We start from the raw sequence: 12,937 nt of genomic DNA, 5'->3' as shown, positions 1-12,937 counted from the left end.
GCCCTCTGCACATGTTTGTGGTTGCGGCGCGCACTCATTACTATGCATGTGGCGCTGCTATGCCGATTATACACTGCACTGCCAGCGCAAGCCTTACACCGGCCTTGCGCCGAGCTTCATGAATCCGGGGGACTGTTTTTTTAAAATGATTGTTTTTGGCCTGAGGAAGCCCTTTGGGTGAAAGCATTTGCCACGTTCTTGAATAATTAAAACAATTTGTTTTTTTATACTGCCCTCGGATTATTTATTGGTGAAGTGAATACTGCCTGTTACTACGAATTGTTTTTCTTCAATTTCAATTGGATTATATCACATTTTTATACGGAGTATATGTGCATTCAGTACAGCTGACATTGAATGCCATTAAGACTGTTCAAAACTTTACACTTCGTATTTTATGCGGAGCATATTGCCCTGCCATACAGTTCTCCTGTGCATTGTTTTAGTTTATTTGTTTTTTGACGGGAGACCAGACTACAGAGCAGCTACTTTTTTCTTGTTATTAATATTAATGTTTGACCTAATATTAAGTCAGTGGTTATGATCTATCAATTGCTCCTTTGTTCCTTTTTTCTGTTGAATATGCTGTCTGCAATTTATGGTTAGATTATTTATTGTTTTGTGCTCTGTGTTCTTTCCTTTCTCAATTTTAATGCAAGCTAAATAAAGAAAAAAGAGCACAATTGCTTATAGTCACACATCAAAATGCTGTTTTTTTGTGAATTTGTGCTGCAAGACAATCTGATTCCAATAATAAAAAAGGCAAGAAAAAGAAAATCAGAGATGCTCCCCTGTATTATGATTACTGAAGGATGATCTTTTTGTATTACAGCAATATTTTCAATGCCTTGTATTACAGCTACAGACAGACCCAGTTCCAGTTATCACATAAAAAAGAAAAATGATTGCTTTAATTGTATATGAGCCTAGACATCTATTGTAAGTAAATCGCACTCTTAGTTTGAGCTACTATACCTCCTCCTTCTCAGGACTGTTTCTTGATTCAACTTCCACCTGCAATGATATAGTTTCTCCAATACTCTTCCTCTTAGACAATCGATCCTCATCTGCAAAAGGGTGTGAAATGAGTAAATATGAAGCACTAGGAATAAGATGAAATGCATCTCACAATAAGATTATACCCAGGTATGCTATGGAAAGTAATATGCAGAGCTGCAGTACTGTAATTCAATGAAATATATTTAAAAAATCCCACATTTATAAAGAAATTACCCATAATGGCTACAGACGTCATGAAAACAAAGTCATTAGCTGGAATAAAAACTGATGACGTGTAGGTAAGGTCAGTCGTGGGAAGAAATTGTAAAGAATGCAAATGAGGTACTTTGTCATTTCAGTCAGAAGACTTATAAATTATTTGTTAAGACTCCATATTACAGTCTTGAATGTCAACATCTCAGAGTTTACTAGTACAAAAAATAAAGATTTCAATATAAAATATGCATCATATTTTTTATGGATCAGAAGTCCCATGTCTCCATGTAAGAGGCTTTGCAGTGGCATCCCCATAACCAATATAATAAATGCCAAGGTTGCTGCATCTGATAGACAAAGGAATTTCACTGAAAGACAGCATTTTCACATTTAGTCATAGTTGTAAAATTGACTGCCACAGCCAGTGTATGCCTGCTAAATGTCACTGTTCAGCCTTTGGGAGGATTATAAACTCAGATAACACTTCTCCTTTTTATAGAGCATGGTATATCTCCTAGAGTATATAGAAGTTGTGATGTTGGGTTCATTCATCATAACAAAGCATTTTGGACTCAATAGCTGAAAACAGACACCAGGATATAATATGGATGCTTCTGCAGTCTTTCTTAACAATTATGTAACTGCCAGACAAAATAGACCCACAAAGCCACCACATGCACACTAGCCTTATGAGTACTTATTTCAGTTATACAATGACTGCCAGATACTCAATGCTATTCTAAGGCTGTCACATCAGACAAAATCAAATTGTTCACACATAATTACAAACATAGCAATGCGATTATTTCTATGGAGCAAGGATTTACAGTTATTAAGCATCAAGTAAATTAATCAATCTTTATTATCATAACAGGTTACAAACTCATTCCATTTCAGGCATTTTCTTTATTGGGTTTCCATATTCAGATACTTTACATAGCAGGTTGCAACATCATTCCATTTTGGTGGCTTCTGAATTGGTCTTCCACACCTAGACACTTTAGAGCCTTTGAGTGTAGATACATTCATGGCAGGTTCACACCAGCTGCTTAAGTGATAGCCAGTGATTGAGGTGATGCAGTGAATGGTATAATATGATCCAGGTTGTTTACATCTTTGGAACAATCTCTTTAGCTAGCATCTGCGTAGCTTCTGGGTTGGAACAGTCCAATGCTGGTTTTCTTTCATGAACTTTAAGTAGTCTTAAGTTTAAAACAGTCCTGCGTGATGTAGATTTCTAAAAATTCACTAATGTCTTAGTCTAGTTTTAATTTCTACCTACTAGGACATCTATGTATTACATTTATCCGATGCAAGTGTATTGCTGCTCCACACGCTTGCTGAGTGGGTTCCAGATTTTGAACATCTTACCAAGCTTCATGATAGACAGCATTTTATTAAACTTTCATAGTACAGTTTCTGTTTTTGCTGAGTTTTCTGCCAAAATGATTTCACGTTTGGAATTGTCTATGGCTGAACAAAAACAGATGAGGTTGATAACATTACTTTCATTCTCCTTGCCATAAACAGTGAAGAAGAAAGTTCAAATTGTTATGCTGGAGTATTTCAATACTCCAGCAGAGCGAGATAGCAATCCCATGCTGGTCTAACATCAAACTTCAAACCAACGATAGCTGAATAATTATCCACCGAAAAACCACAGTTGAGCACAGTTGAACAAAAACCTTTATACAAAACAAAGCTTTCAGGTTAAACACCCTTTCTCAATGTTACAAATAGGTCCATTTTAAAAACAATTTATATGGGAGCCCATTACAATCACATGACCAGCAGCCCAAGATCACATGATCAAACAATTTAAAACATTTTAAACATTTTAACCCATATACATATACAAATATAATAGCATTATTGTAAGTTACAATATACCAAAAACCTTTAAATGCATATAGCAATAGTCAAAAACTATTTTAATTTTGTACGTTGTATTTTAATTAAAATAGGTTTTAAGGAAACAGCACTATTAAGACCTGGTGGAGCATCTGCTATTAATCTAATGATCCATTCAAGCTCTCTTATTTCCAAGGTGTTACCAGTATCTCCACCCCTATCCGATGCATGAACAATATCAATAACCCTAAATTTAAAGTTATGATTTGACCCACAGGTATTTATATGTTTATACAGGGCATTATTCTCATTAGCCCTTCTTATTTCCGATTTGTGTTCTATTATAAGTTCCTTTAACCTTCTAGTTGTTTTTCCAACATAGAAGGAGGAACAAGCAGTACAGGTGGCAAGATAAACAACATTATTAGTCAAACAAGTGGCTGATACATTAAAGTTAAAAACCTTATCTATCAATGGATGTTTGAAAACATTATTTCCTTGTATATTATTGGTGTAAATATTGTTAGATATAATGTCTCCACAACAACTACAGTTGTAACAGGGAAACGTGCCTTTTCGTGTTATATTATATAAGTTTTGTATATTTATATTAAAATCCTTATAACATAATGTACTTTTCAATGTCTTCATGTTTCTATATACAAAGCGTGGCTTACTCCCTAGAATTGCTCTAACTTCTTCTGATGCCATTAATACCATCCAATATTTATTAATAATACCCTTCACTAAAGGTGTCATGATATTGTAAGAGGTAATATACCTCAATCCACCTTCCCCCACTGATGTATCATTAGTACACATTTCACCTGATGAAAAAATAGGTTTATATATGGTGTGTCTATTGCTCATTATTTCTGCCATAATTTTATTTAGAACATCAATTTCATATCCACTATTTATAAACTCTTCACATATATCCTCCATCTGCTTTAAATATATTAAGTCATCAGTATTCAACCTGCTTGTTCTGGTAAATTGTGCCTTAGCTATACCTCTAAACACATGTGGAGCGTGCATACTAGAGCCATGCAGGTATCTACCTGCATTAACCTCTTTCCTGTATACACTTGTACTAATATGGTCAGCTTGAATTCCTATATTAACATCCAAAAAACTAATTTTACTATTAGAAAATTCCATACTAAATTTTAAAAAAGAAGTAGTATTATTAAAAAATACAATGAATTCAGAAAGTTCAGATAAAGTTCCCTTCCAAATAAAAAAACAATCATCTACGAATCTTTGATAAAAGCATAGATTATGATTTAAAAATGTAATGCTATTATGTATGTATGCCCTTTCCTATTGGTATAAAACTAAATTTGCGTAAGTATTCGCAACTGGTGTGCCCATTGCAGCACCAGTTAATTGCAAATAATATTGTTTATTAAACATAAATACATTATTGGATAATACCACATCTAATAACGAACAAATATTTTCAATATGTCGGTGTAAGAAGGTAGAACGTTGAATCAAGAATTCTCGTATAGAACTAATGCCATAATCATTAGGAATAATTGTAAAAAGTGAAGAAATGTCCATGGTCACTAGTAATAAACTGTTTCCTGCCAAATCAACTCTATCAAAATTTTCATGCCATTGTGTTAACTTCAAAATAAAATCTGTAGTATCCTTTAGAACAGTTTCACACTGAATTAGTAATGGTTGTAGCTGTTTCTGTAGATATACTGAGATAGACTCAGTTATCCAGCCCTTACCCAAAACTATGGGTCTCATTGGTGGTTCAGTTTGTGATTTGTGTATTTTTGGTATCCCATAAAGCTGAGGTATAACGGGGCAAGAAACAGTGAAAAAATGAAATAAGTCCAAATCTATGTCACCAGTTAGTTGCAAATCATAAATACACATATTTATGTATCCAATACATTTCTTTATTTCAAGCGATGTTATTAACTTAAATGCCATAGTATCCATTAGTAATTTTGACACAGATAACGTGTATTTGGACTCATTCATCACCACTGTGATGCCCCCCTTATCAGCTTGTTTAATTACTATATTGGGATTTGATTTTAAATCCTTCAAGGCCATATATTCGGGATATGTAAGGTTATAAGTTTTCCTAATCCTTCTATTAAAGTACATATTCCTCAAATCATTTTCATATAGATTATAAAATGCTGTCAAAACTGGTGTGTTTACTGGTATAAAAGTACTAGATCTCTTATATTCAAAAGGTGCTCTATTATCACCCTTAAATATCAGTTTTAAACTTACATTCCTTATAAAGTGCTTAAGGTCTATCAAAGCACTTACAATATCATCACAAGCTGTAGGAATAAACCCAAGACCTTTTTGTAACAGCGTATAATGCGCTGCCTGCAAATGAAAGTCAGATAAATTTAAAGTACTTGCCACTATCTTTGGACTACTTTCAGTTGTTTTAAAGGACTGTTGTTCTTCCTTTTATTTGAAACTGGCGTTTCTTTTATTGCAGTTCTCCCTCTCGACGTCGAGCGTTCTTTAACTCTTTCAGCTTGTTGTAGCTGGAATGGCTTCTGAAAAAAGTCTGTCGTTGATTGATGTAATCTTTTTGTTTCTTCTTCATTTTTGTTCTTATCCTCAGAAGGATGAACATTTCCAGGCACCAAGGTACGCGTAGCCACATCCATCCCTTCAATCCGAGAAGAAACTACAACAGAGGAAGGCGTGGTTACAATGACGTCATCATTCGGTGTCGTAACCGGCAATGTACGTGTAGTCACCAATGGATTAGTGGATAGTTATAAAATGCTTCCTCATTATGTTTTTGGCAGGTTTATTACTCTTTTAATCTGCCCATTTGTCTAGGAGAACCTTGGTGAAGAGGTTAAGTGTTAAATGTAAAAATTCTCAGTCCTGTGAAAATGTGTCAAAGACTTGACTGACAGAGTATGGACTATTACTGTGTGTGAAGATTTTAGGGATTCCATGATGCAAATAAATGGCTGGCATTAGCATAATGGCATATTGTGAAGATGTAACGCATATGTTTGTTGACCTTTGGATATTTAATAATAGTTTAAACAGATGAGATACTGTCTTTCTTTAAAGTAAAACAAATCACTAGCTTCTACTTTACTCCATAGCCTGTTTGATACTTTGTGACGTATCATAACTCTTTGGTGTTGCTGTTTGCATGAAGCAGATTTTATGGTTTATTTTGCCATATGCTTTATTTGACCACACATACCTGGACAAAACATTATGTCTTATGCACTTTGTTCACATTTGACAATGTCAGAACTGGCTTCATAGATTCTTTCCAGCATTTTGCTAAGAAGTATACTGGGCACAAATAGCTTATACTGGATTTCAACAGCAGTCCATGTGACAGATGAACCTCATCATAGAAGGTGCAGAAACCTGACTGGTCTGGAAAATCAACAGACCCTTGTAGACATCAATGTGGTCAGAGCTTTGGATCTCACTGAGTTCCCCTTTTTCTTCCTATGCCACAACCTCAACCTCAGAGAGAGAGCATTTTGAGAGAGAAATGGAAAGGGAATCGGCCATTGACTTCAGCCAGACCAAGGTCTGAAAACTTTAGTCTTTAATCTTTCTCATTATGCTTTGACACGTTACGAACATGATGTACTTAACAAGGGCTTAACTTTTATACCCACATGATATGCAGATGTTTCTAAGACTATTTCAGAATTGAAGTATTTTGTTAGGACATTTAATTTAAAAATAATGATTCAGAATGATGATAATACTGCTAATCCCCCTTTTAGATGTTCTAGTACTTTTGTGCCTTTTTGTCATGATGTAGTTAAGATGTTTGAACGTGCAGTAGAAAGAGATACATGCACTGTATATAAAAGGGAAAATGTGTTCTTTTTACAATCTTACTAAAGATGAGTATGCAACAATCACAAGCCTGATAAATAACTCTGATATAGTAATTAACTCCCTCCCCCCGATAAGGGCAGTGGAGTAGTAGTTATGTATATGTCTTCTTACTTCAGTGCTCTGAATGATCTGCTCGCTGCTACAGATTATGTTAAGATTACTAAACATGAACAAACTGTTAATGTTAACCATCCCGCAGATTTAATAATCTTCCATGCAGGACTAATCTAGTCTTGCACGGTAGTGGCAGTTTAAGAGGAGGATGGCAGTGTGCCATGCATATTAATGAAGGCACGCTGCCTGAACTCCTAATGATACATGCAGTGTGTATGAGTGCAGGGGGCATGTCTGAGAGCAGAGCTATCAGAATAAACATGCCCCTGCAAAGTAGAACAGAAGAATGTGTAAATAAATGAGCGAGACCGCTCATAAGTGTCGACATATCCCCACCAACAATCCCCATGTGTTCAACAGCAACAGTACATTCAAATAAAATGAAGAACCCCTTTTATTTATTTTTTTTAAAACCCCGAGTACAGCAAATCATAGGTGCGAGGGTTTGCCCATCACTTAGCTACGATTAAAGCAGCTGAAAAGGCTGAATAGGATAACAAGTAATATATATGCAAATGAAGCAGCACAGCAATAGTGTAGTGGTTAGAGCATCCGCCTAATGAACAGGCATTCCCGGGTTGAGTCCCACTGCAGCACACATCATTTTCCATGTGAAATTTGTATATGAACATATTTTTACATCTTTTTGCCGTATAACCTACATAATAACATTTAAATGTGAACTGGAGTACTGCAATAAATGCGCATGTGAAGTGTCAGGGTCATAATGAATAAGGCACTAGTAAGCAGGTCTAAGCAAAAATAAGCAGTAGTAAGTGTGTTTAAGTGCGTATGCGTGGGGGTAAGCATTGCCTACACAGATTAAGCAACGTAGAAGCTAACTGAGTGTAAGAAACTATAACTAGAGGTTAGCAGTGCGCAAACCCGCTCATAACTGCTTTAAAGTGCCTTAATCACTCTGTATCCAACGGCCCACATTCTGCCCAGCAACAAAATAAACTGCCTCTGCAAGGCTCAAACTCAGGACCCTGTACACTATAGTCAAAATAGTTAACCACTAAGTCATCATAGCAATAGATATGAATGAGGTATCAGCAAACTAATCCTCACCACAGGAAAACCAAACCAAACATGTGAACTGAATCTATGTACAGTGTGAAGTGGTATAACCTTCTACAAAACATAAATATGTGAACTGGAGTGCTGCAGTAAGCATAGATCTGAGGTGTGATTCTAATAAAGTGTAGAATTCCCCAGGTCCCCATACAGTGTATGTACACATGAATCACGGATACCAGACACATATATAACCTGTAATAAAGAATAAATCATTGCCAAATGGCAAATATAGTACTAATTAATTATTAAGCAATGCTAATCACAGCACAGATCAAGTTAGTAAGTGTAAGCAATGTGTAGTGGAGCCAATTCAATCTGCCTAGTGGTATACCTCTTTAAGCAGTGCCAACCTTATGTAAGCAGGTGTGCCCATAGCTTAGCCTTTTCGAAACCGGCCAATCACAGGAAAGTGCGGGAAAATGGCCATATTTAAACCCTACAGGAGGGAATACTTCTCATAACTAGTTGTAGCTTCCTACTGCAGGCAGAATGGCTGGTGTGGGTGAAGGCACTCGATTCAAAGCACAGCACTGGGGCATCCAGGAGTCAAAAATCATGGTATGGCTCCTGGTAAAACACCATGATCAGAGACTACTGCAGGGCCTGTATCAGGGCTCGCAGTATAAAACGGAGGTCTGGGACAGTCTCACCCATGACCTCCCCAGTACCACAGGTATCCCCCGGACTGGTGAGCAGGTCAGGCACCACTATGCTGACCTGAAGTGGCAGAGGAGGGATGTACTGGAACAGTGGATTCAGGAGTCTTGGCAGATGCCCAATGCCCCAGGACTGAGTAAGTACTCATTCTACTAAGTAGTAAATAATTGCCTAGCTTGTGTATACTATGGTAGGTATGACTAAATATCACTGCATTTCTCTGACAGCTGCAGATGAGAGGGCTGTGAACCAGCAAGCACATGATGCTAGGCTGCAAAGGCTGCATCACGAAACAGGTTAGTAATCAGTCTGCATGTACTGTCATAACAAATAAATATGAGCCTTAGAAAGTGTTGTACCAGTAGAAGTAAATGTGTACCAGTAGAAGTAAATGTGTAATAGTCTGTGAATAAAGGTATAACCCCTGGAGTGCTTCTGTTTACTCTTCTCTCATATGTTAGTGATCTGTTCCATACTATAAATAGTACTATTGTATCTTAAACAGTGTCACCCATACCGTGGTATGCAGATAAAATGGGCATGAAGTCCTGTATAACAATGTTGGAAGTGCCAAGAGGTCAGTTATATTGTACAAGTTAAGGAGACTTAGATAGAAAACAGTCGAAAGATGTACATCAATTCCCTGATAGCACAGTGTACTTTGATGTTAACTATAACATTTTGTCACACACAGCAGGGGGTTTGAATCCTGGGAATGCTACTAAGTTGTATGCATAATCATACCGCACAACTGTACAGATTTTGATACAATGTTCAGATAGAAAGCTGTATGCATACTTACACCCAACAACAGTACAAAATTGTAAGTTGTATGCGTATTCATACCCCACAACTCTTCCAATCTGTCCAGCATGTCCAGATAAATGGCCCTTATCACCAGCTTGGTACCCTGTTCCCCCGAAAATCCAGTGTGATGTTCCAAGAATTGTAGGCAGCTGTCAATTACATATAACTGATATTCAAACGTGTACATAACCAGAGATTGTATATGGAAGCAAACCTGTCATTCTAGCACCTCACCCAAAGTGTATGACAGCAATTCTCAACATATGTTGCATTAACACTTGCAGCCTGTCATGCCTGTATGCAAGACACAGGTCACATATATAATAATTTATAAACATACCAGTGTACAATATAAGGCCATTGTGTAGTGTAATAATACATGTAAGGGAAAGACCACTACAGTGACTAAGAATGTTGTGAAAACTACAAGGATATAGTAGTTGTTAACTGAACTCTCTCTCTCTCACCCCTACCATATGTGCATAATAACCCAATGACACTCCTCAACTGGTATGTATACACTCCAACCTTTTGTTGGGACATATGTCCTAATGGTTTATAAATATTCACATTTGTTTCTATGCATGTGCCATGTGAAAATACACCAATATTGGTGGCCTGTTGCCATCAATGAAACCTGCATGCTCCTGTAATATCCACTGTTGTTCCATATATGGATGTGATCTGCTTGCTATGCAACTGTGTTAATTCTGGTGTGTTGGGTTAATGGGAATACCTATGCATGCTGTTATAACTAATCCTGAATGCTGTTGACTGTTACTTACCCATATCTGTCATAAACCTGTGACAACACAGCTCGTATGGGAAGGCCGTTCCCAGCGGACCTCAGCTGGCCATGGCACCGGACACCAGCACATGTGGGGCCAGCCTGGGGCCTCCTCCTCCATGGGCACTGCGCCATCTTGGAGTGGAACCACTGAAGGGGATGGGGCTCACCCCCCCTCGGAACAGGCGTGGAGAGGAACCTGTCACCCATCAACAGGTCCAGGCCGTGGTGCGTAAGGAGCTCGATCTGGAGTATCAAGAGCGGCTTCCCCAGCTTGAGGGCTGAATGGTGCTATTAGAGAGTGAGCCTGCACCTCCTACACAGTCCCCAGCACAGTCACCTTCAGGGCCGTGAAGGTGCAGTGGTGACTGCCCATGGGTGGGGACCTCAGTCTCACTGTTTCCAGTTGGGGGCTCATGGGCTTGTGACTTTCAAACACCCCTCCCTGTCCAAGGTGTTTAGCCCCCACATGTATAATATAGCGGCCCTGTATGCATCTTGTGTGTCTTGTCTGTTAACATACCCAACCTACCTCCCCAAATATACCTACTACCCCTCCCCAACATCCCAATGTCACCTGAAAAAAAGGAAAAAAAGGGCAATCTGTTCCCACAAAAAAATCTCGCCCCATACATAGCTGTCCATTTCGCACACATGTCCACTGGATACATGTAATCTGGTCTAATTGGCATCACAATGAATATATGTTGTCCTCACCCCTCTCCCAGGGGTTTGAGGATCCAAATGTACCTGCAAATATAGTGTATATGAACAGCTGTTGCTGCAGAAGAAATGGGCAGCTATGGACCTTTCCTATACCCTTCCTGCCCATGCCTAGCTATTTTCCCCACTGTCTTTCCCTCTTTGTGCCCTGTTTTTAACCACTTTCCTATCAACCCCTTTTTCTTTTCTTTTAAAGGAATTAGTGCAGGTGTAAGCGGCAGTGAGCACTTTTAAGCAGCGGTAAGCGGGTTTGCACGGGTTTGTGCAGGGGTAAGCTATGCCTACACAGGTGCAACTTGCAGATATGCACTGAACTAGTGCAAAATAGCACAAAATATACTGAACCTACTGATACTGCCAACATCCTAGCAAATAGATTCAGTGCAAACTTCACCTCCCCATCCCCAAAAGAGCCCACAACAATACCGGAAAAGTGTAGTGTCCCAGAAATCACAGACACACAGGTGAAAACAGCCCTTTCAAAAGCCAAAAACACAGCGTCAATGGGGCCAGATGGTGTCCCAGGCTGCATCTTGCACAAAATACAGAATGAACTAACCCCCCACCTAAACATGCTGTTCAACCTCAGCCTCTCCACAGGCTACATGCCCATAGAATGGCGCACAGCAAGTTATTCCTCTCCACAAAGGAGGGGCTACAACTGACCCTGGTAACTATCGCCCCATAAGCCTGACTAGCCTGGTCTGCAAAGTTATGGAGCGCATCATCATGGAACTCATTCACTAACAAAGACATTGGGAACCTCCAAACAGTTGACCCAACCCAGTTCAGCTTTGTTAAGGTCAGATCATGCCTACTAAACCTGGTTGACTTCTTCGAGACAGTCACCAAAGCCATAGACGAGGGAAAGGTGGTTCACACAGCCTACCTTGACCTTGCCAAGGCTTTCGACACCATTCCCCACTCCAGTATTACAGAAAACCTCACCAGCCTGAACATAAACCCCTACGTCACAAGATGGGTTGCCAGCTGGCTTACAGACAGAACTCACACGGTAAGAATAGCGTGCTCCAGGTCCGACTCTAAACCAGTCATAAGTGGTGTCACACAATGCTCGGTCCTGGGACCCCTACTGTTCGGCATATACTTCTCAGAAGTACAGGCAAACACAGGAGGACTATGGTTAAACAAGTTCGCCAATGACTGCAAACTGGGAGCCATAACTGACTCTCTGGCTGACAGGGAAATCCTCCAAAAGGGCCTTATTGAGAAGGACACCTGGTGTCAAAGTCATGGTCTCAAGCTAAATGCCAAAAAATGCATAGTCATCCCATTTGGTAAAAACAAAACACCCACAAATTACCACATAGTTGGCAGCCCCCTTAATACAGAAGAGGTAATAATAAGAGATCTGGGGACTCAGGTAGATAGTAATCTCTCCTTTGACAATCATATTGCCAAAGTAGTTAGGAAATCCTTCTATGTGGCCCATCTAATTACTAAAGGGTTCGCATCTAGAAATAAAGAGGTTATAGTGCCCCTCTACTCATCACTCATCAGAACCATCATAGAGTACAATGCCCCATTTGGGATGCATCTCACAAGACACTTCCAAAAGCTGGAAAGACCACAAAAGTACCTCACCAAGAGGATTACTGGCCTCAAACATATGTCCTATGCAGCCTGACTAAAAAAACTCTGGCTGTACTCAGTGGCATATCACTTACTCAGAGATGATCTCTGCCTGAATTACAAAGCCATGTCCAACTCAGAATTGATGGACATGCTCCACCTAAAGAAACCCAAGTCATTGCGAGCCATGCACTCTAGTGAGCTAAACCTCACCACAACAATAAATAGAAC

General features: G+C 38.9%; 1 protein-coding gene across 1 annotated transcript in view; it reads right to left on the bottom strand.

Moving 5' to 3' along the window:
- Window positions 1–12,937, bottom strand: part of EFR3B (EFR3 homolog B) — a 2,101,782-nt gene that overhangs the window by 197,200 nt on the left and 1,891,645 nt on the right. The window contains exon 19 of the mRNA XM_044062396.1: window positions 976–1,067. Coding sequence (XP_043918331.1) covers window positions 976–1,067 — 92 coding nt within the window. The remainder of the gene's footprint in view (window positions 1–975; window positions 1,068–12,937) is intronic.

Source organism: Protopterus annectens, chromosome 2.part1 (assembly GCF_019279795.1).
Source record: "Protopterus annectens isolate FY-2018-M chromosome 2.part1, PAN1.0, whole genome shotgun sequence".
In the NCBI taxonomy this organism is placed as follows: Eukaryota; Metazoa; Chordata; order Ceratodontiformes; family Protopteridae; genus Protopterus; species Protopterus annectens.
This window is presented reverse-complemented; position numbering and strand designations above follow the sequence as displayed.